Source organism: Triturus cristatus, chromosome 4_1 (assembly GCF_964204655.1).
Source record: "Triturus cristatus chromosome 4_1, aTriCri1.1, whole genome shotgun sequence".
Taxonomy (NCBI): domain Eukaryota; kingdom Metazoa; phylum Chordata; class Amphibia; order Caudata; family Salamandridae; genus Triturus; species Triturus cristatus.
In genome coordinates this window covers 451056320-451081968 of record NC_140585.1, presented here as the reverse complement: position 1 = coordinate 451081968, position 25649 = coordinate 451056320, and the positions used below count along the sequence as shown (strand labels likewise).

The following is a 25649-nucleotide window of genomic DNA, read 5'->3' as shown; positions in this document are numbered from 1 at the left end:
GCCGCCCCCTGCCTCCTCCGCTCCTGCCGGGGTCTTATGTCGCTTTTGCTCAAAAGAGAGCTTGGCCTGCGTTTTGTCCGACTTGCCCATCTCGTTCACTTCCTGCGCCGCGCGCCGTCTGCCACTCTGCCTTGCCCCTTTGCACGGGGGTTGTGCAATAATGTCCCGCTCGCAGTCTCCGGGGGTGCCCCCGCTCAATTCGCAGGCCTCCACCCGCTGGCAACAAGTATGGACACCGGAAGCAGCAGAGAGCGTCTCTCCCCACCCTGCTCATCACCCCTGCAGTTAGGTGTAGGCCAGGGCAGCCACCCAGCACTAGTTATTCACCTCGTGCGGCACCCCATCCGGCTCCAGCCGGCCCTGCAGAGCCACGGCAGTGAGCAGTCTTCACGATCTTCCCCAGCAGGCGTCTCAATCGCACTAATAGCTCCCGTGCCCAGCTGGTCCCGTGAGCCCTTATAGTCGCACACCAAGCGAGGACACTGGCGCTCCACACAATGCTGAACGGATGTCACCACCGGCGCTAGGGGACCTACGGTTGCGCACTCCGCCGTCAGCCAACTGCAGCCCCCACACGAGTCCTGGGCACGCAAGCGCCTACCGGGTCTTCGAGGTCCTGGAACGTCCGGGGTCTTCCTATGTCAAAGCTAGCACCGCCGCGAGTTTCTCTTTGGGCTAGCGCTCCTCCTTTACTGCCCACCGCCGCTTATCTCACCCCCAGGGCCGCTTCCGCCATCAATCCCGGGGAGTCTCCGCCACTTTCACCCTTCGTTATTCTGCCTCTTTCAACGCCGTCTGGCAATCGGATCCCGTCACCGCCCAGCCGTTAGCTGTCTCCGATGCGCTCTGGGACGCCGCTACCTCTCTCCTGCTGCGATCCCAAGTCGTCACGGCCGCCCACTGCTGCCGCGGTCGCCGGTCGGGAGCAGTGCGTCCTTCACCCCCGGCTCCTCCGGCCAGCAGCGCCGCACGCAGTGTGACGTCGTCGGATCCGCTCCTCTCTCCTGCCCGGGGATCGCCGGCCTTCCCCCGCCCAGTAAGGCCGCACCAATCTGCTGTCTCCCAGCGTTCCTCTCCACCGAGCGGAGTCACCCTTTCGCGTCTTCGCTCTTCTCGGCAGTCCCGGCGGGCCAGTAAACGTTAATAAATCCGGTGTGGGGAAGGATAGGTGTAGGATATCTGCCTCTGTATGCTGGAGCTCTAGGCTCAAGCCGCCATGCTCGTTGCGAGCCAAGCTCCGCTCCTATGTTATCAATATTTTATTGTGACTACAGGAGTACTCTTTTTTGCCTTACTGTTATATCTGCTCATGTCTTAGCACATTATGACATCTTATGCATAGCCAGGACCTGGAAAAAATCAACAAATGGTTAACTTAAAACCATCTGATGCTTAATTCTCATCTCCCTTCCCCCATGAATGTTCCAGTCCAATCTCCTCACTACATCCAAAGGTTAGCGGAACATCATCCAGTGCACCAAATTCCTAGGCATTTTCCTCAACTAGAGGATCAATCTGTGCAACCATCTATCTAACATTAGCATGAATGTCTACTGTCAGGTGAAGCTCCCAAGAAGAAACATTCCTACAACCATGAACAATATTTTAAATCAATTGACAGTCCTTGGTGCTGCTGAAAATATACTACATAAATTTCATCATCAGTAATGTTCAAAACATTTTCAATGATCTTTTCAAAGTTGCCTTACATGCAGAGGTCTACTTGGCCTCACACAGCTGCTGTTTTAAATGCATCTACATGCGTACCATTTTTCAATGACTATCTAATGACACCAGGTGCATTTAGAAAATGGTCTTAATGGTACATAGCATAGTCACACAGGCTCGCAGATGGTCTGGTGCAGAAGTTGAACATATCACAAGGGTATTTTCTCACTTTTGAGCAGAAAAATGATTTTCTGGAGACACCAGACTTTACAAAACACTGCACCATTGCACAATCATTTGAAGAGTTCCATGAAAATAAGGATCCCCTTTGCCCATGAACTCTGTGTCCCACTTCCATGCTGCCTTTAAAAAAAAAAACCTCTGTTTTGAGAAACTTCTCAAATGCCCTATCCTTACAATAGATATCTAGGTGATGTACGCAACCCATTTATAGGTGCCATACTTGTTCCTTCATTCAATTATTCTATAATACACCTGTCTGTCAAGTCTATGCTGAGAGTTAAATCATTTGTATATTACATTTTTATACATCATGAGGCATTTTTTTTATTTCACTTACCTGATGAATATTCTTCATATAGGGACTTTGCCATTTAAGTGTTCTAGAATTCAGTTATGTAGATGCATTTTAATGAAAGGTAAGCTCTGAAAGAGAAGGGAATATGTCCAAGAAAGGAAGTTGCAGGAATGCCCCCCACCAGGAGAACACCGTAGACTGCATATGCATCTACATAACTAACATGTTCCCCACCACAACTCATAAATGGTATCGCCCTTGCTGCCTTTGTCTTTTACGGTCTGTATAAATCTCCAAATCACTGATGTCAGTCAAAGCTAATAAATAAGATGATCAAATCCTTCAAATACTTCCCAAAACTTTAGTCATGACGATCTGAGATCCCTGACAACTACATCAGACAACATCATCAATTTGAGACATTGCTTCTCATTTTAACCCTTGTTGTTCTGAGGACATCAGGGGCCCATGACCCAGTCCGGCCCTGTTCTGTGAAGTACTAGCCCTTGACACAATATAGCCAAGAACTGAAAAATAAACATCAATTTAATTCCTGGTTGGTCTACTTCAACACTCCAAGAATCAAGGAACATTGTAGGAAATTGGGTTACTGGTTGAAGGAGGAACCCTTTTCAAACAGCAACCGCAGTTCGTCTCGGGGTGAAGTCACAAGCAAACCCTGAATTAACCTCTGCTCAACCTTCAGGTATCTTGGCACAGAGAAGTCAGGCTTAACTCGGAGGCAATGTGTAAAGTATTTGTACAACACTTCAAACAGTAACAGAATACAAAACACAAAAGGATCTCACACCAGTTAAGAATGATAGAATAATGTTTCATAAATAAAACGAGCAAAATGAAAAAAATCCAATCACTAGAACCTAAAATATTGAATTTAATGAATTGCAGCAAAAATAGCACCACAAAGTGTCAATTGTGTCATAATTTCAGGCCAACCACGATGCAGCATGGGTCAGCTACAAGGACCCAGTTCAGTCCACTGAACAGGGTACGTTAAATCATGGTTTGCGAAGCATTGAGATGATCGGCGCCAAAGATACATTGTGTAGCCTAAGCGATGCTTCAGTTCTGAGATGCGGCAAGGCTGCAGTGTGAGGTCCTGCAGGGTCATTGAGGATCCAATTGAAGATACAGCCAAAGCTGTGCATTGATTCCGAGGAGCTGCGAGACTGCGATGCAGAGTCCTTCGTGGAAGTTGAGACTGCCATCGATGAGAGACACGAGGGCCTAGGCAGAGGATATGCCGCACATCAGCAGTTCTGATGCATCCACGGGCTGCAATGTGATGCAGGTCTGGGTGATGTTCTGATCCACACAGCAGCAGTGATAGGTTGGTTGTGCTTGGCATTGAATTGCACAGCAGAGGAGATGCATCGGTTCTGCTTTATTTACAGAAGGGTGGCAGAGCACCTTAAGCCAACTTACAAAGGTCCAGGACTCTTATACGAATTGCTTATGACTACTAACGGAGCACTCTCCTTTGCGATACTTGAACCTCGTTACTCTCGAGATGGTCCTTGAATACTTTTAATTGATAGCTCTAATCAGTTATACAGCTGTTATTGCGGAACTTTGGATCAACATGAATGAATTCAGGCATAAACTACACGAAATTGAGTATAGTCCTTATTTATGTGTGACGTATTGCCTTTACTATATGAGATTTGCCCTGAGGAAGTCGTTGGGTCATTTACCCAAGACGAAACACTTGTTGGCTGCAACTTTTGTTCTTACCTGATATTGTGAACCGTCATGCAATGAGACTTTGGGAGACAAGAAAATAAAGACGACTTTTCTTTTGAATATATGGACTGAATTTTCTCCTGAAACTTTGATACTTTTTGATCTGGATACGTATTTGCTTGTGCTCGGGAACGATATTTTGTTTAAAGCTCCAGGACTAGGGTGGGACCACTGGGCAGTGTAGACTCACAGATGGCAAAGTCTAAGTTCAGAGGCTTCAGATCAAGAGGCCAGCCAACTAGCCCTTGGAGAAGCAGGTCCAGCCCTTCCCACCCAAGCAAGAGGGCAGCAAGTCAGCACAGCAAGGCAGAAGTCCAGCAGGGACACAGTCCAGCAGAGTGGCAGTCCTTTAGCAGCACAGCAGTCCTTCTTCCTGCAGAGTAGACACAGGCCTAGAAATATACTCAAGTGGTGGTGTCTGAGGTGCAGTATTTATATCCAGTTGTGCCTTTGAAGTGGGAGACAATCTTCTAGAGGTTTCACTCTGAAGTCCACAGGCATCCTACCTTCCCTGCCCTGGCTTCAGACTAACAGCAGGGCATAAGCAGCCATTTGTGTGGAGGCAGGACACAACCTATTCAAGTGTAAGTAGGGCTGTGCTCAGCTCCGCTCTCCCATCCTGCCAGTGAAGGCCCATCCAGGCACATCTAAGCTCTCTTTTGTGTGTGGCTGTGTAGGAAAAATACACAAGGCCCAACTGACAGCTACACCCAGTGATGTGACTCAGGGATAGGCTGCAGGTACTAAATGGCTAAGGCAGGAAAATACCAACTTTTTAAAAGTGGCATTTTCAAAATTTTAATTTAAAATATGACTTCTCCATAAGTTATGATTTTAGATTCTGAATCCAGTGAAACCAAACATGAACTAGTTTCCGATTCCCCTTTGGGAATTACACTTATAAAACGTAATAAGGCATCACCAATGCTTTCCTTTAGAAGAGGTAGGCCTTGCAGTAGTGAAAAACCACTTTAGGAGTTTGTCACTACCAGGGTATGTAAAACTTAAAAGTACATGTTCAACTTTTTAAATGCACTGCACCTCGCCCTCTGGGCTGTCCAGAGCCTACCCTAGGAGTAAAAAGGAAGGTTTGGATCTGGCAAATGGTTTATTTTGCCAGGTTGAAATGACAGTTTACAACTTCACTCACAGGCTGCAATAGCAGGCCTGAGACATGTTCAAAAGTGCTACTTAAGTGGGTTACACAATCAGTGCTTCAGGACCACTAATAGCATTTAATTTGGAGGGCCTGGGTATTTGCAGTGCCACTTTACTAGGCACTTACGAGTAAATTAAATATGTCAATTGGGTATAAGCCAATTAAGGAGAGAGTACAAGCACTTTAGTTCTGGATAGCAGTGGTTAAGTGCACAGAGTCCTAAGGCCAACCAAAATGAAGTCAGCAAAAACGTGGAGGGTGAAGGCAAAATGTTTGGGGGTGACCCTGCAGAGGGGACCAGGTCCAACATTGAGGATAACCATCAAGCAACATCTAAGAGCTTTACTGCAGAGTTTATATAGCACTGGCTTGACCCGAGGGTATCAGAGCGCTTTACAAGACATGTGACACAGAGACATGTACAAGACACAGAGACCATAGCATTGGTAGTAGGATTACAGGTTGATAAAGTATATCTGGATAGGAAACAAAAACTGCAACAATTATATATGTACATCAAAAAGTAGCACATAATACAACATTATCCATTGGTGATGGATTAAACGCTGAATTGAGATGGTGGACCGTATCGAATGAGCCTGTTGATGCAGGAGGCTCAGGGGAGCGAGCTGAAGTATTTCCAGAGAGTACATGCAATTATGGAATACACCCAACTTCTCTTTGCTTTCTGCCACATCCTAGGTTCTTAGGGAGCTAATACGCAGTGATGAAAGAGTGGCCAACCGCAAGCTACAACTGTTGTAGGATTCAGCAGGCATGCATTCACAATGTATGTTCCTGCCTTCTCAAGAAGGTGCATGCTACGCATTGAGGTGCAGACCACTAGACTGTGCTGGTTTCAGTGCTGCTCCTGGTGCAACCTTATATTTGAGACCTGTGAGCGGAATGTTCTATGATGCTCACACTTCACAGTTTGGCTTTGCTATGTAACATCTTTTAGCAATAGCATTAATGTCTGAAACACAGTCAATTACCTCACTGAATGCAGAGGTCTAGGTTAAACCCGGGAGTTAAAGTTGGGTTTTAATGTCCACTATTAAAGGAAATTTTCAACAAGGTTTTTTCTCTTGATGTAGTTTTGTATTTTGTTCTAAAGAATGCCCTTTGTTTAAAACAGTAAGGACTTAAACAACAAATCACGTGACCTGTACGAATGTTGCCAGTAGGTTTTAGACTTAAATAAGAAGATGCAACTCATTATCCTTCTTTTTTAAAGCAAATCATAGTTATTGATACGTATGGTTGTTAAAGGCCATGAATTATAAAAAAGCTGAGTTTCAAACAAAACCTTTTTCAGTCAGATGTGATACTGATTTTAATATCCTTGTTGGCAATGATTACAGGTTTTGTTTATTGTTGTCTACAGATTTGTTGGTCGGCCAGGAAGTTATGCATATATTTTCAATGATTACAGAGTTGAAGGGGTAAGTACATGCAATATTGTCTGCTTTACTGCAGTGTGATGTTGTCTTAAAAAGATGGATTAGATGGAACAATTAAATTGTTAAACATTGCATTCCTACAATATGTGAACACTCTAACAAGGAATTCACTAACAAGGAAGTTAAAAAATATATTGTTCAGCAATATTTACAATAAGAAAATGTTGATGTTCTAAATAAATAGTTAATAGGGTTGAGGTGTAGCATCAGGACTGTCTGAGGCTTCATAAGACTAAGGGCCTAATTATGAGTTTGGCAGTCAAAGGATCGAAAACTCATGGTGGCGCAGCAGTGGTTGTCTGGTCACTGCTGTATCGGCGGTCTGACTGCCAGAATACAACTTGGGTGGTCGGACCACCATGGCACCTCCGCAACATCCCTGGCGGTGGCGCGAATGACTGAGGGCCGCAGTATATTTGGTGGTGCCCTGCTGCCCTGCTAAGCATATTTCGACTTTCCTCACCGCCAGCGGTCTCGTCAAGGTTCTTACTGGCGGTGAGGTAATGGACCCCTCTTGGCCCTCTGCACGAGGGTGCATGCAGTGGGGCACGTGTTGGGCCCCCCTGTGTGCATGCCCCCCAGTTGCTGCACAGCATGGACTTCAGAGTCCATACCATGCAGGAACTGCCTTTGGTGCTCCTATTGCGGTGCAGTGTATGCAAGATGTGTTAGTGGCTCCAATAGAAAAGTGAGTGCCCTTAACACCTAAATTGTACGTCCCTACATTATTTAATTTATTATCTAAAGTATGTAAGGGCATTTTAATTTGTCACAGGTAGGAGGCACTTTCCTAATATTCCCGACATGAATGAATGAATGAGAAATTGATAAAGCGCAAACTCCTGCCCGAGGGCTTCTTGGCGCCAAAGAGATGGGTACGGCTACTGATTTGGTTAACCTTGTAGAGACTATTGATACCTGTCAGGACAACCACCACTCCTAATCTTGAGAGAAGAGCCAGGTTTTCAAGCCTTTTCCAAATATGGATAGTGAGGGAACAGCTTTGAGTTCAAGGGTAGCCTATTCCAGATCAAAGCTGTGGTACTAAAAAATCTCTTCCCACCCCAGGTTGTTCTCCTGAAGGGAGGGACTACAAGGTTCATAGCTGACCCTGATTGTAATAAAGATGTCTTCTTCACTAAAGATATTGTAAGAATATAAGTTTAATTAAGTAAATCAGGAAACCATACAGCACCAACTGTCCAGTAAGGCATTCAGCCTTGGAATGAGTGATTCACAGAATCGCTTGCCTCACTACATTCCATGACTTAGTAGAATTCCTAACTTAGATTACCAAACATCCCCTTTACACAAAGAATTAATAATAGTAAATTAATGAAATTAACAAATAAAGATAACATAACAAGCATTTAAAACATGGAAGAAAAGATCTTGCAAAGAATAATATAATGAGAAAACAATTAATTAAATTAGACATTTCAATTAAACTACAAGGAATCAGCCTATACAGAAATATATCATGAGAGAACGTAAACTCAATGCAAAACGTAATCTCTGAATTTCACAGGTAGATTCCGACTTCTTCGAGGAGAAGTTTCCAATTTTTCGCTATGAGAACTCTCATCCGAATGGTTATGATCAAAACTCTCATCCAAATGGTTATGACCACTTGGATTGTGTACATTCGTGGATTTCCTCAAACACTTCACCAACCTAGACATACTCCACATACATCCAGTATTCACTTTCACAACATTTTTCTTGATGGCAACAATAGTGAATGGACCAATGAAGCTAGTACTACCTTTCAAAGTATGTCTTAGATTCTTCACCAAAACTTTGTCACCAATATTCCACTTCTTGTTCTTCACATCCATTCTGGAATCATAATTAGCTTTATATTTACGTTGATTTTCGGAGATTCTAAAACGCCTTGCTTCATCAGAAACTCCCACATAAAAACATACAGGCAGCCAAGAAGGATTCAATTTTGAGACAGCTTTTCTTCCTCTCAAAGCCTCAAAAGGAAATTTTTGCGTGCCTACATTGGGAGTGGTACGGTGTGCCCACCACGTATCTCTCAACACACCACTAAATTATATTCTTAACTCAAGAGCACGCCGAGCAAAATCCTTGACAATCCGGTTCATCCTCTCAGTCAAACCATTAGCCTGAGGTGGATAAAATGCTGTTTTCTGATGAACAATATTGTGATCCTTGAGAAACTTACACATTTCATGAGATGCAAATTGTACTCCATTGTACTCCATTGTCGGTAACTAAAAACTTGGACAAACCTCCAGAGACAAATACATCTTTGAGAAAATCAATAACAGTTTTAGTGTTCACAGAGGAAACACATTTTGTGACTACCCACTTAGAAATATAGTCCACAACCAGTATGACGAACCGTTCATAAGAGACAACAATTCAAAAGGGCACATAATATCTAAACCCAATTTCGACCACACAGCGTCAGGAACTTCAACAGGAGATAGGGCGCATGATTGGGAATATGTGACTTAACACTGGATGCACATGACACACACTCCTTGACAACCAGTAGGAACCACCCTATTTCCTTTCCACATATAAATGACAGTTCATCCCTCACAGACCAGTATGCTTTCATTTCTTGATCCAAGGTTTTATAATCAGGCCATCCTTGATTAGTCCACAATCCAAGAGAAACAATAATTTTACCTCTCTTCACACCCTCCAACCATTCTTCACTTGACAATGTTGATTCAGTAACCCAACACACACTCTCAATTTCATTTTCACTTTGTTCCTTCTCTACGGGTAATCGAGAGAGACAATCAGCGGACTTATTACTGGACTCAGGTATGTATTGTACTCGGAAATTATATTCCTGAAGACCTTCACTCCAGCGCTTGAGTCTGGGTGTGATATGCTCACTGTGCCGACGTGAAGAGATTTGAACTAAAGGACTATGATCTGTCTTAACTAGAAAAGGAATGCCCCAGAGATAAAATGTAAAATGGTGTACAGCCCAAAAAACACTCAGAGCTTCCCTCTCAATACAAGAGTAATACATTTCCGCATCTTTGAGAGCTCTGGAGGCAAATGCAACTGCTCTCTCCTCTCTATCCACAATTTGAGAGCGCACTGCACCCAACCCCTTGAGGCTGGCATCAGTAGTTAGCACAGTTTTCCGGTTGACATCCTAATGTAGGTATTTTCCCAATTTCAGACTTGATCTTATCAAAAGCCTTCTAGCAATCATCAGACCATACAAAATGTGATCCCTTCCTAAGTAATGCTCTGATAGGTTCAGTCACACAGGCAACTCCTTGTACAAATTTGGAATAGAACTCAGCGAGTCCCAAAAATGATATTACTTGTTCTTTATCTTTGGGCGTGGGAGCTCTCACAACACTCTCTGCAAGTTCCACTTTGGGTTGAATTCCTTCACCAGAGATTACATGTCCCAAATATGTAACTGTTCCCATCCTAATACGACATTTTTCCTTCTTCACTGTTAGTCCCTTTTCTTTCAACCTTTCTAAAACACTAGTTAATGTCTTGCCATGTTCTGCTTCACTTTTACCATAAATCAGAATGTCGTCTTGGAAGAACATGATGTTACCTATGCCTCCCAAGACCATCTTCATGACCCTCTGGAAACATGCCGCTGCCAGTGCCAACCCAAAAGGCATTCTCAGGAAGAGGTAGGCACCCAGAGGTGTCACAAATGATGTGTCTCAAAGCCTTGTGTAGCAGAATTTGGTGATACGCAGATAACAAGTCTAGCACACTAAAAACACGGGCTACTTTAAGTGTGCTGAGAGACTCAGAAATGTTGGGCAGGGGTTGTCGATCCACCCAAATCCATTAATTTAGGCCCCTCAAGTCCACACACATCCTGACGTTGGCACCACCATCCTTTGGGGCCAAAACAATGGGGGCCAACCATTCTGATGCTTCTATTTCTTCAATAACTTCCAACTTTAACAGTCTCTCAAGTTCAGTTTTAAGTGGTTCTATCATCATGTTGGGTACTTTCCTTACTTTATGTACACAAGGTACAGCCCTTTCTTTAAGAATAATTCAGTGCTCACAACCCTTAAAACAACCCAAAATGTTTGTAAAGACCTCTGATTTTTTTTTTAAATACTCACAACTTTGCTTCTCATACACACAACCTTTACTCTCACAGTCCACCAGCATGACTTGATCTCTGGGATATTTTGCACTGGGATTAAGCATGATGCCAAGATCACGTTGTTGTCTCCACCCCAACAAATTGTCCCCTCTCTCAGCTACATAGACCTTACCCACCGTGTTTCTATTTTTAAATTGAATACAAGCCTCGACATATCCAAGAACCTAAATTCTTGCACCCTGATAACTGACTGGACGTATGTCAGGTTGAAAAAGTGTTACACTGTCCAAACCCACCAATTCATCCCATTGCTTGTTACCGATCATGGTGAACGGGGAACCAGAATCAGCTAGGACTACAAAGTCATTATCATTTACCAAAATGTTACATTCGGGCATTGTTATTTTACCTGCATCAACCTCACCATTATCATCATTAACGCTCAATATTACAGTACGTACAACCTCAGTATTTTTCTCAGGATTGCGAGTTTTGTTAGATGACTTACAAACTCGGGCATAATGTCCCTTGACACCACACTTCAGTTGCTTCAGTTGCTTTTTGCATGACATAGGCAAGGACTGGCATGGACTAGCCCTCAGTCCTTGCCTATGTCATGCAAAAAGCAACTGAAGCAAATCTATTGAGATTATTCACTGATTACCTTTCAAAATCCAAGACTGGGGATATTAACCACACATTTTCTTTTATATCAAACCAAGTCCACATTTTGAATTGTTTTTGGATGTACTATGCCCACACGTAGCTAAAACATTCAACTTAAAATTCTGTTATGGCATCCTTGCTATTCGAATATACAGAATGAATTGGAAAAACAATAATGGCGAACTTGGGGATCGCTATTGCACCATGTGCAACCTCGAGGACAAAGAAAAAGTGGCACATGTACTGTTTTGTTGCCCTGTTATTAGGCCTAGAAACAATTGGATTCATTCTGTGTACCTGTGCTTAGGCATAAGACACCACCAAATAGCCCTGCAGGTTTTGTTGAGTGATGTCGCCACTCTGGTAGTGTCTAGCCAAGTAGGGCTTCTGCAGAACATTGACCGTGGGTCTGCTTCAACTTTATATTGAGTTGATATGCTGGTGAGGGGTGGGTTTATCTTGCAATGTTTGGGGTGGCTAGCCTTCAATCAATAGGGGGGCTTAAAGTGCAGTACTTACCCGTGAGGGTCTCAAGGCGCTGGGGGGATATGGGGAGCAGCTCCGGATCAGCCGAAGAACCAGGTCTTGAGGTCCTTCCTGAACGTGTGCAGCGTAGGGGATCGTCTGATGTTCACCGGGAGCCTTGGTGCAGCTAGGTTCTCAAGTAGTGAAGGGATTGAATCAATTTATTACTGAGATGGCCTTTGGGAAGAACCTGACTTTAGCATCTTAATACTGCGTTTCTTATGTGTGGTTTTGGTTTATATGTAGGCTAACATGTATGATACCCGCTGCTATGGTCTGATAACCACATTATTATTTGCATGGTCATTGGGAAGAACTTGACCTTAAGCATTTTTACCTCATCTTTTATTTATGAGTGGTTTTAGTATACATGTGGATTAATGTATGATGTTTGCTGCTATGGTCTGATAACTTTTTATCTGATGATTTATTCTCTAAGTAATGTGAGTCATCTTTCAAATGTTTACAGCATAATTTTGCAATCGTATCTGAGTGGATGACTTTAATTTTTTTTTAATGTTGTAGTATTGTGTTATATAGAATTACATTTTTAAATGTATTTGTAAAATTATTTCAGATGAGGGATGTATTATGTATTTCTTTTCTTCTTAGATAAGTATCTTGAATTAATTGAATCATGTTGGACTATGTTTTAAAGGAAATTTTATTCTGAAATAAACTATTGAATCAACTTTTACAACAAATTTCCATGTGGCATGGAAATGGCATTTCTGCGATCATTTGTATAATCCAAACACAGGTCTCAATCTTTACAATAATGTTCAAACTTTGATCTCTAGACCATTACATATGGGGTGATTACGGTGGCAGACGGACATCGTCTAATGGAGGGGGACTGCCCACCTACAAGGCCCGCCTACAAGGCGACCCCCCACCGTGGCGGTCGCACTTTCCATACTTTGCATTGCGGCAGGTGCTGCTGGCTGCAGCACCCGCCTCAATGCAAAAAAGGCACGGTTTACATTTTCCTGCACTATACATGCTGCAGGGAAATGTAGGGGGCACCATAGGTGCCCCCCAAAACCAAAGGGTCTGGGTGAATGGGGGGCCTGCTATGGGCCCCCAAAGTCCATCCCCGCCAGCCTTTCCATGGCGGGTGAACCTCTACGGAAAGGCTGGCGGGGATGGACCATCGTAATCCCTACGGCGGTGTCTGGTAAGCGCCATTTCAGGGATTGGGAGGCCTCTGCAGCACCAGCAGGCTCCAGGAGCCCGTTGGATGTGCGGCGGTCGGAGTTTCCAACCACCACTATACTGCTCGCCATGATAAAACGGCGGGCGGTAAACTGCCTCATGATGGCGGTGATCCTGCCACCGACAGCCTGTCGGTGGCGGGTTCACCGCCATCGTAATCAGCCCCATAGTACCTTTCACGATTCCTACTTCAGAAATGTCACTGATAAAGTAGATAGTTTCTGAAGGCAATAAATTCTAATAAAACATTATTAATCAGGTGCTTAATAATCAGACGCTTTCAAGCATCAAATGTTTTACTTATTAGAATATTTAAAGACATAAAAGAAAGTGATTTGGACCAGCAATAAATACGTTTTTGACAAATCCCCAAGTCATGTCTTTCCAATCAACTCATTTCTGGGAAATGTTTTTGTCATTCACAAACAAAAATCCTCAAACCCCTTCCCTATTTAAGCCCATGTTTGACAGGAGCATACCCTTGGTCGGGTAATGTAGGAAACATTCCTAGAAATTGTTGAGAAAGGGTACATTTCTATCTGAAACAGGAAGTGAATTCTATTGAGTTTCTATGAATTGTATGGGAATCATATTTCATTGTGTTGCATTGTTACTTGGATCCCATTATAAAGTGCATTGAACTGGTAGGCACAACTCATACGATTTGAGTGCAAGTGAAATAACTCAGATATGTATGGCTAATTCTAATATATGCTCTTCAATAAGTGCTATATCTGGGTATTGTTGTCCTATATTTGTATCCTGTGCTTGAGCAAACTAATCACGTGTATCTGTGGCCATATATAAATATGAAAGAACAGCAATGAGCCATTATGGTTTCCTTTGAAGTACGTTTTGCAGAAGATCAACATTCTTGATAGATTCCACTGATCTTGTGTTAAATCTTAAAGACCATTAATATTTTTTTTTGTTGGTCCGTCATTGGTGAATCACTTAGGGCAGTAAGTTTGTGAACTTTTCTAGTCATGTGGACTGCTCTATAGTAACATGGATGCTGGTATTTGCTATGTCTACAAGTGCTATTCTTTTAATTAAATGTGAAAAGTGTGTTTTCCACTGAATGTATGTATGCAATAGTATTCGTATAGTGTACAAGAGCAACAGATCTCGGACCAGAGACATGACTTAGGGATATAATGGAGAGTATTTCAAGGAAGTGGTTTTATTTTGTGCATGTAATGTTCACTCAATAGGCATTCAGTTCTGTGCTAAGGGCAGAATCTTTTCTGATAATGATGGGGATTTTGGTCCAGATCCACAGAAATGATAATCGAAAACAGTTTAGACTAGGCATCAAGGAGGCATCATGTGCATCTTACACTGCCAATTCATCCAGGTTCAAAGTTGTGCAGTTTAGACAGAGGACAAAACTGCCTGAGAACATTGTAAGAATGGAAAGATGGCAATGGAGGCTATTACTTATGAAAGGTTCCCTATTAATAACCTGGTTAAAGATTCTTGCTTTCATAAATTATATTCTTGTAACCTTTTTTTCTACAAATGTTTAAAAAATAATTTTCCATTTTAAGGAAAGTTCATAGAGTTTACAAAGTATCTTAAGCATTTTCTATAACCTGAGGTAGCAACATCTCTCAATGTTGCACATCCCTACTCTGAGCCTAAACTGGCCATTGTAAATTATGAAATGCAGTTCTAGGAGGGGTGTTAGATATGTTGTGGTTGTCCCTTCTGGAATTGTACTCGGATTTGGGAATTTGTTTGTAGTTAGAAAGACATATTAAGTAAGTCATTGGTTTAGTTAGAAGGAGGAGATATTACCATTGCATGCTTGAAGGCTTTTCAGATTTCTCTATAATTACATAAGAGCTTATCACATTGTCGGGCGGACTTGCGTCTGCCTGACTCCATCACGGATATGGGTCCGACCGACCTCCGGTCGGCGGTCCCAACCACCTAATTGCAATGCGATCGCACATGGTGTGGTCGCACACTCACATTTCCCTCTGACAGCAAGTGCTACGGGCGCAAACCGGCTGCAGCACAAGCTCCCATTGGGAAATAGGAGGTTGTGTTCATCCCTGCACTTCGTGGCAGGCACCTCAGGGATCAACAAGGGGTCACCTTAGATCGCGCTCAGCCCCCAGCCAGAGACCGCAAACAGAAGGGGGCCCTGCTAGGGGCCCCCAAACTCACTTTCCGGCAGGCCTTTCATGTTAGAAAGACCAGCATGGAAAGCCTGCCGAAAACCGAGCATTGTAATCCGAATTACAGGCCGGTCTCCGACTGGCCGACGGGCTCCTTGAGACAGTGGGAATCCAGTGAAAATAACCAGCAAGTTTCACTTCTGACCACCTCAATTGTAATTAGGCTGTCGGAAGTGAAACAGACAATCTCAATGGAAAGCCTCCGACCTGCTGTCGGAGGCTTTCCGACCGAGATCGTTATCGAGATCGGTATCGGCCCCAAAGTGAGAAGCTTTTAAATTTTAATTTGGCATCCCTAAATCATATATAGTATCAAATCAGTCTTGTCAAAGAATGATAGGCGGTCTTCACAGTCCTTGGGCAGCCTTCTTTGTGCACATCACATTGTGGGCTGTTTTTGCACTTGCCTCTAATCTGTGGTAGATTGTCCTAAAACACTCTACGCCTGCTACCTGAATTGTCGACCGAGATAATCGCCTTTAATATTTACATATGACAGATTTCTCATGAATGCCTGCAGTCCCTAAATCTATCTGATTGTAGTAATGAATTCAAATAAAACATTCTATTGAATCAGAACTAAAAGAGAAGAGAAATGTGATTGCTCATTTCCTGCAATGCAGTGTCAAAATCTCAATGGCACTCTATATGAGTAATTCCAAATTTAAGTCCCTTATTCTAAGGGTGAGCCACTCAAGAACTCCATCAGAGATCATCAGTTCAACAAGTACTTACTTGCACCCACTGGGGTGAACCACTCAAGAACTTCATGTGCCAGCTTCCCTTGGGGCGACCCGGAGGAGGAGCTAGCGGAGTGCGGTCCATTGCGGTCCCTTATTCTAAGGGCCATATAAATCCCAAAATAGGATGTTGCCCCCTTGCATTTTTCTCAGGAAAATCATTTAGCCAGATAAAACCTATGTTACAGCTATATATCTCATCTCAGGGATGCAGATCCCAGATTAAGGCAGCAACACATCATTGAGTAAATACCACACCTCACATTATCTGTATTCACCTGGTGAAGTCTTCCCAATCCAAGTACTGTAGTAGGAATTATTAAGCACTCAGGTCTGCAACCACCGACAAAGAAATTGAAACACTGACCGCACATTATTAACAACTTTATATTACTTCATAAAACTTTTTAATTTCTTATGGCTATTTAATCCTTTTGAATATTCCTCAGGCATCAGACTGGACCTGGAAGTTTTTAAGCAGTAAACCTGCATGCCCGTAGGTGGCATCTTGTGGCCCTGCGCTGATGTGCTTGCTCTCCAGATGTGATGGGCAGAGCTGTATATAAGCACCACACAAGCACTGGCATCAGTTCCTTTTTTTCTTTGCCACCAGATGTGGATATGACGCTAACCCTTGTATCTCAACGAGACTGTTCTCTTCTCAATTTAACACAAAAATTCTAGTATGCAAGCGAAATGTCATCCCTAAAACTACAGTGTTCAAACCTTGGAGGGACTGTAACAAGCAAATGTAAGAGCATGACTCTATGGCCTGTAGTGAATGTGCACCGAGAATCTGAAGGCCATCCGGGGCTGTAAAATTAAATTATAGATTGCCAAGCACCGGAAGACTCTACGCTGTAACCAGCCAGCTTCAATTTAAGTACTACAACCTGCATCAGGCCATGGAGCATAGACAGCTATGCAAACACTGTCAACTTCAGATGAGAAAGCAGAACAATAGTGTTCTTTGACTCCAAGCTAACCTCAGACGAGGCCGCCCCAACACCACCGGACCACAGCCTTCTGGAAACCAATTGGACTCTGGTAAGCTTTAGGTCCTCCACAACCTTTTTGGTAAGGATTTAGACAATGATGATTATAATGAATGGGATGAACTGGAACCAAAGTACACAGATGACAATTGGCTTGAGGACCTACATGATGTCAGTGACCTGGATACTTCTCCAGACACTGGCCTAGTCTTCCTCCCTGGTCTTGCCACTAAGGACAGTGCCTCCTTCACAGTGGTGATGTGAAGGGTGGTTGGAGTACTGAACTTCCAATTGCCCACCATGGAAGTAAAAATCAATCTTCGCATGGAAGTTCTCCAACTTAGAAAAATAGAAAGCCTCTTCTGCCTTTCAATGAGACTTTGACAGATACTCTACTTGGGGCATGGGCAAAGCCATGCTCTGTATCTCCAGTGAACAGATAGCTTAGTGGCATCACCCAGCTTTAGGTAACCCAGTCTGCCTGATGCAATACCCGACACCAAATATTTTGGTAGTTCAAACATCCACCAGAAAAGTCAACCCTAATGCTTTTCCTACTACACCATCGGGCCATGAGTCTAAATGCATTGAAACATTTGGCAAGTGTGGGTTTTCCTCCACTAGCCTTCCCTTGCAATCAGTCAATACCAGGTTGCTTGGCTGTTACTTCCACACACTTTGGGACTACGTTGCCCATATTTTACCTGCTGTACCCAGGGACCTATGTCTTGTCTTCATACTGGCCGCGATGTGGTGAAATTCACAGATGCAGACTGGATACTATAAACCTCATATGCCGGGCAGCTGGCAATGGTGAGGTACTCGGGAGTCATGCCTGGATGACCTCTACAGTTTTTCCAGGGAAGATAGCAGGAGAAGCATTCAGCCCAGACTTCGGCTCTACCCATTGCCACAGCAGAAAAAAAGAACTTTAGTGTGTTCTTTGAGGCACACAGCCACCTTGTCAGAGGCAGAATCCAGCATTTTCTCCTAAGGTGGCAGGTAGTCTATTCAGACAAGTGGGTCATGCAAATTGTCCATTAGGGCTATGCCCTCCCATTGCTTTACACCACCACACCTTCCACCACCCTGAGAGTGGCTGACTGAGGATCACCTATCTGTTTTACAGCAGGTAGTGCAGGCCATTTTGGCACTAAGGACTATACATAGGCTGCCGGCATAAGAAGTGGGAACTGGGTGCTGTTCTTGATACTTTGTGGTTGCCGAAGAAGGATGGCAGCCTTTGTCCCATCTTCGACCTTTGCCCTCTCAATGCTTTCTGTGAAAGTACCAATTCAAGATACTCACCCTCGAAGAGGTTTTATTCTGCCCTCGACCTTGGAGACTTGTAGGTAGCATTGGACCTGCAGAGTGCCTATTTCCACATCCCTGTCCTGCAGGCTCACATGCGTGATCTATGGTTTACAAAGGGCAAGAGCACTTTGAGTTCCCAGTGCTCCCCTTTGGCCTCACCAGTGACCCTCTGGTGTTCAAAAAAGTGATGGAAGTGGTTGCTGCACACTTTTGAAGGTTGTGGGTGCCAGTCTTCCCCTTCCTCAACAGGTGGCTGCTGAAAGCGAGTATGACCCATGCTGTCGTCACCCACCTCTAGACGACAACAAACCTCCTAACCTAGTTGGGGGTCATTATAAACATGCCAAAGTCATATTTGACTTCTTCTTAGATGCCCCTTTCCATTGGAGCTATTCTGGATATGATGCAGTTTGGTCCCTTCCCCCTGTGGTGTAGAGTCCACAACAATTAGGCAGTGATACTGGTGTTTCAGCCTCTGTCCTGGATCTCAGTGAGAATGCTTCTGATAGTACTGGAATTGTTGCCATCTTGCTGGTCAAGTATGGCAGGTGGTCTATGCACACTCAAGAGTGGAATATAAAGTGCCAGGTTATATTATATCCAGCATTAAGTGAAAACTGCAAAATACCTTCAGTAGTGCCTGCAGGACTGTGATTCAGTTAACAGCAGTCCCCTCTTCTTACCCCACATTTAACAATAGTGACTTATGCATCACTCCTGGATTGGAAAGGGACATCTGGGAGAGGTGGAGATCAAAGGCATCTGTTCTCGGGTGGAGGCCCAGCTCCACTTCAACCTGTTGGAGCTGCAAGCCATTCATTTGGCCTTGAAGGATGTCCTGCTATCCATTAAAGTGAGGTTGATATATGTTCTGATGGACAACTCTACCGCCATGTGGTACTGTAACAAATGGCAGGATTGGGTCATGGCCCCTGTGCCAGGGGGCACTATGCCTCTGGAAGTGGCGGGATCGCCAGGGTATCTTCCTGGTGACACACCAGCTGGTGGGATTTCGAAACCCCAAGGTGGTCGAACATCGCTGCTGACACCTAGTAGATCATACATGGCAGCTGCATAAAAATATGGCATACAGTATCTTCATTGAAGAGGGAGAACTTTGGCTTGATCTATTCACCACTGCTGAGAACATGCAGTGTAAGAATTTGTGTGCATTCAGTTCCCAAGACTGCCCTCTTTCACAGAAGTATTCCATCTTGAGTGGAGCTCGGCACTCCTTGCCACCGCTAACTCTCCTCCCCTGCACAAGTTCTGAAGAAGTTCAGGACCAGCCAATCCCTGGCCATAAGCATCTGTACTACTATCAGGCTGCTGCTTTGGGAGGACCTTTTGTGACAGCTGCAGGACATGGTCTTGCACCCAAGCCTGCACAATCTTCATCTCTATGCTTGGAGATTGAGCGGCAACAGTTGACTGCATTCGACTTCCCTCCTGAAGTAGTTGATGCTATTCTAGAAACCAGGCATTCCTCTGTGAAATCTGTATACACATGCCATTGGGACACGGTTTTGGTTTGTTGCGGTACTCGGCAAATTGTTTCACTTCAATTCAACCTATCTGAAGGGCTGCTATTTGTGTTGTGCCTTACTCAGCAAGGACTTGTTTTGGGCACAGTTCAAAGTTTTTCAGCTTTTGTGTGGATCAGCCCTCTTTATTTATATCACCAGTTGCAATGCATTTTTTAAAGAATTGCAGCATATGTTTCCGCCCATACCTTTCATCATGCATCAGTGGGACCTGAATTTAGTCCTAAAACTCCTAATGTGTGCTCTCTTTTAATCATCACTGCACATTTATCGTTTGTAGCACCTCACTCTAAAGACAGTTTTCCTCATCACCAAAACATCATCCTAGCGGGTAAGTGAACTACAAGCCATCTCTCCCAACCCACCACACACAACATCCTTTGCAGACAAGATGGTGTAGAGAACCCAAGTCTACTGTTTCCTGAAAGTGGTAATTAATTTTCAGGCCAGGCAAAACATCACTGTCCCGGAGTCCTTTGCTTCATCTCATACCTCTAAGTAGGAGGAGTGACTACATCAGCTGGACACCGGACGAGATCTCAGCTTCAACATCAATCGTACCCGGGAATGCTGCATGGAACATCAGCTCTTTGTTGGATTTGTTGGGGCAAAGAAGGAATGAGCAGCCCAGAAAAGACCATTTCTCACTGGATAATTATCCTCATCAAATTTGCTACGCAGTGGCTAAGAAGAGGCCCCTAGAAGCCATCTGGACTCATTCTGTCAGAGATTGAGCTGCTACCTCTGTGTTGGCAGTGCCTGTTCTGGACATTTGCCAAACTGATACGTAATCGTTTCTCCACATGTTCATGATGCACTACTATCTGCACAACCAGGTCAGACAAGAGGGGAACATTGACCACTTGGTCCTGCAGTACGTTCAGGCTTTATCCAGTTCACAGACCTACCATCTGGGCTGTGTTGCTTTTGTATCTAATCAAAAAGAGAGGACTCTGCGGTTAGAAGTATCCAACAGAAGAGCAAGTTACTTACTTTGGTAATGCTCTGTCTAGCGAATGCTCTGTCTAACTGCAGACTCCTTACTGAACCTTCCACCTCCTTGTTCTGTTTTACTGGACTATTTTCCATGTGAAAAGTCCCATGTCTAGAGGTCTGCACACTGGTCAGGACCAATCTGCTGTTGGATTCTGCGTCTGGGGGCGGGGGCAGCCTAGAAAGCAACTGACCTCAGTGTACATGAGTGGCGCTTCTTGGCGGCTGCGAATGTCATTTCTGGAGTGTAACAATGCCAGTTCAGAGCTGCATGATGTCACCTACCACACACATGGGTACTGCTTGACAATTTATGGATCCATTCTGACATCTGGAGAGTATTGAAAAGTAATGGAATATGCAGTTAAATAGAGTATCCACCAGAAAGAGCATTACTGAAGGTAAGTAACTTGTTCATTAAAAATTAATAGATTTCTAAGAAACTAACTTCAATCCAATAATGTTTTCTCTCCTTGCAGTGTGCACCAGGAGGATGCCTGATGGAGCTATGTATTCAGCTCAGTATCATTATGTTGGGAAAGCAACTAATACAAAACAATCTGTTTGAAATTGGAATCCCGTAAGTATTTAGATTTTTGTTTTTCTGAAGGCATATTCATTTTCGCAAAAGATAGCAAATGGATGTATTGCACCCTATATCTTGTCTATGTCTATGTTTTAATAACATCTCACACCACTAATGCTCTCAGGTATTAGTGACTACAATGCAAGTAGAAACTCAACATTTAGTTTATTACACATATTTTAATTCATGCAATTTCATCATCTGATTGTTTGCCCTGTCCAAGGTAATAACATTTACAGTATGAAAGATTACAGAAATTGAATACCATGTATAAAGATGAAATGGTAGTGCAGACTATAACAATACAAACATTTTCAATTACGAACCTGTTGGAAAGTGGATTATTAGTAGGGGCAAATGTATATCTGTCACTGGCAATAAGGCCACTAACACAGCACAGGGCTCAGAATAGGTCTTAGAAAATTATTCCCATGCTTAACCCTTGGTAGGTTGGCTGCGAGCAGGCAGAATTAATTTCAAAGACAGGTATGTAAAGCATTTAAAAACACCAATTTAGTAAATATTTAAGACACAATGCACAATAAAAATCCAACACCAATTTATAAAAATAGGAAATATTGGTATCTTTAAAATGACACCAAAATGACAAACTTTCAATGTATGGAACCGGAGATAGGAATTTTCAAAGATTTAGCATTATCTAGCACATAGAAAACTATAGTGCTTTATTGGTACAGACCGGGTCAAAGTCAAAGGTTCAGGCCAACAGCGATGGAGCCCTTCTCAGCTACTCCTTGCGGTTGGTCTTAGCCACAGTGTTTACCTTTGAACTTAGAAACTTTTCGGGAGCTTTACTTCCCGGGGTTTCTCGAATTTCTCAGCCAGTCCCGACTCGGTGAGGGTTCGCTGGATTGCCTTGCGATGAGCTCCTGGTCAAACTTATGGAAGTCCGACCTCTGGAGCGTTCCAGCGGGACAAACCAAGGATCCAGGCCAACACGCGGTTGAAGGCAGGTGGCTTGGCTTTCGCGGTTCCCGTTCACCTTTCAGACTTAGAAACTTTTACGGAGCTTTTTCTCACGGTGTCCCTCGATGCTCTTCACCAGGCCAGATTCAATGAGGGTTCGCCAGCCTCGGATTTCACTTACCCCCGGTCAAACTTTGAAAGTAGAGCTTTTCAGCTGAACAAACCAGGCCGGTAGGCCAACTCGTGGTTGAAGGCAGGCAGCTTGGCTGGCCAGGTTGAGTCGGTCCCCTTATGGAGCTTTTTCCAAAGTTGCTACAAAGTTCTCCAAACTTCTGGAACTCCTTCCTGAAGTTCCCCAACGGGTCTCAAAGAGTCTCAAACTCACTCCAAAGGTCTTGAAAGCTCCAAGATGGTTCTTGAAAGTTAAGGACTTCAGTTCCCACATCCACTTGGACAAAACCCTTAAAAATCCACTGGTAGCTCTCCAGGTTGTGGATTCTTGGTGGTGATGTTCCAGGTGAGCTCTGTTAACCTGTAGCTTGCAGGGAGTCCACGTGTTAGTCCTTTTACAGCAAGGTAGTCCACAGGCTCCACAAGTTCCAGATGGTGCAGAAGGTGCAATCTTCAGAGTGCCAGACTTAGGAATTGCACATCCAACTTCTCAGCATGACCCTTCTTGCTTTCTTAAGTTTCAAGCAGCAGTTCTGAGAGGCTCTGCTCCTCTCAGATGTGTATTCCAAGTTCTCTGGGTCAAGCAGGAGGTTACTCGTGTCCAATGGGGTGTAGGGTACCACCTCAAAGTATGACCACTTCCTGCAGAGTGTGGCACTATTTTGTCCCAGAGTTCACTGATTCTTCCAAATTCATAACGGCTGATTTTCCAGCAGGGAGAGAGAGCTGGCTCAACATACCCCTCGGGTGACTTATCTCCATGGTCTCTCCCCTTGCCTCTGCTCATTCCTTCCTGAAGCCTAGCATCTGGCTGGGTTCAAAGGAGTAGAGTTGTAAATTACACTGGTGTCTTCCCCTTCCCTTGATGTCCATTGTTTATAATTTCTCCCCCTGCTCTGGCATTCCTGTGTAACAGAACACTGCCCTCCCAGCAGAGCTGGTCAACTCCGGGGGCTCTTTATCACCTCTTCAAAGAAGCCTGGCTAATCCACTTAACTCTGACCAATCAGGACAGACCACTAAAAGGCTGAATCTGGGCTTACAGACAAGAAAGACTTAGAACTTCTTGTCTGCACATTTTAGGGGAAATTCAACAATATCATATTGTTGAGTTTATTAATACCATTCTGGGAAGTCTTTGAATGGTATTTTTAGCCTTCTCCTATCAAGAGTTATTCGTTAATAACTTATTGCCATGTTACCCTATGTGGCTGGGGATGTGCAATGGGAAAAATGACTTAGGCCATTTTTCCAACACCAGGGCTTATAAAAACATGCCTTAGGTGCATTTAGGGCTACTTTAGGGGTAACGAAGTATTACAAAGGAAGGCTTAGGTCTAGCAAAAGGTTTATTTTGCCAGGTTGAATTGGCAATTTTAAAACTGTACACCCAGTCTGCAGGGGCAGGCCTGGAGACATGCTTTGCAATTTCACTTTTGTAGTGATACAATATGTGTTGCAGTCCACAGGGGACATTTATCTTCAGACCCTTGGTACATTTTTGTAGCATATACTAGGGACTCATATATAAGTGACATATAGTAGTCAGGACTATACCAGTTTGACATGTTTTAGGGGTCACAGCACAAAAGTGGGGTAACGACGCAAAAAGGGATATTTTCCACCGTAGAACCCTTGATATCAGCCCAGTTTCGATTTTTCACTCATTTTTTTAGAGGGAAATAAAACACAGGAAAACAAAAGGTCCCACTTCATTTTGGTCCCATGTGTTCCCATTCAAAGGGGCCATGAGCTAACCATCCATTTTGTGGCAGGGCAAATACATATTTGCATTTGGCTAGTTTCTGTCTGTGATGTGTGAGAGCTACAAATTATTAACTGTAATACAGCCTTGAGTAATTACCAGTATCTGAGTTTAAGTCAAGCATTCCATCAATCACTTTTGGTACTGCCTATCATAGATACCCACTTAGTGAGTTACTGTTGTCCTATGCACTATTGGGGCATGATTTAAATTGGAATCTACTAAACAGAGCTAGAGAACATTGGAAACACAGCTTAAAGTAGACCTGCATTTTTCTTGCCTATTTCATATTTGTCCGCACCAACCATGAGATTGGCATGTGCCCACTGAGTCCCATCATTCTCTATGATTATCCAGGGGAAGCATCTGCTTTTGTAAGCCACGTTTCCCTCGGCATCCTCATATTGTTGCCTGTTGAAACAGTACAGCAGACTAAAACTGTTGAGCTAATACAAAAAATGGGTTCACTCTTTTTCCTGTTCATGTAGTCCTTTTCCACTCTTGCTTTCATATACCATGCATTAACAATGAAGTTGGCCCAGGCGGACAGTACTGTAATGTAAGGAAGTAAAAAATAAAACCTGAATTATGCAGTTTAGTCAGGTTAAAAACTGTGGTTAAGGACTGATGCTTTTGTTGTTCCGCAACTGGTGATTTTACAGCAATTATATTTACACTCTGGACATTCCCAGATCAAGTATACCAATTGGCTGATGTTGTATGGATTTAAACTGTACTGACCGTTCCTTGCCACTAGCTTAGACTGTATCTATAGGATTTGTGAGAAATTCGGTTGTTGGCTGGGGTGGGGTCAAACCCTACTTAAGCCACAACCTCAATCCTTGTAAGGGTGAACTACAAAAAGTCACTAAATCAATCTGCACCTAAACCTCTGGTAGCTTGGCACAAAAGTACTCTTCGAGGCAATGTGTTAAATATTTAGAACTAGAGAAGAAAATTTTAAAATGACACAGAAACCACAAAAATCCAATCAGTAGATCAATTTCAAAGATTTAAGGTAACCGCCTAACATCACAAACCACCATTCTCTGTGATCTGGTTGTGCAAGACCGGGTGAAGGTCACAAGTTCAGGGCAACCGCGATGAAGCATGGGTTAGATAAAGAGAAGAGGTTTATCCCACTGAAAGAGTTTACTTCTCAATGTCAGGTGCAAAGAGGCCAGTTCGAGATGGAGGAAATTGTAAAGAGCAGGGAGAGGGTTGGAGATGGTTGTCGCTGTAGCGCGAAGAGCTGGCCATGCATTGTCGATTGTCATTGCTGTAGCAGGAAAGATCCTGTCGGGTGTCATGGATGGATGTGCTGGAGCTTAATAGGTTGTCAC

At 43.7% G+C, this 25649-nt stretch overlaps 1 protein-coding gene across 2 annotated transcripts in view; it reads left to right on the top strand.

Moving 5' to 3' along the window:
• The window catches only part of ANO2 (anoctamin 2), a 1601761-nt gene that overhangs the window by 1457375 nt on the left and 118737 nt on the right, over positions 1–25649 (top strand). For both annotated transcript variants that reach the window (XM_085652609.1, XM_085652610.1), the window contains 2 exons: positions 6517–6574; positions 21337–21437. In XM_085652609.1, coding sequence (XP_085508735.1) covers positions 6517–6574; positions 21337–21437 — 159 coding nt within the window. The remainder of the gene's footprint in view (positions 1–6516; positions 6575–21336; positions 21438–25649) is intronic.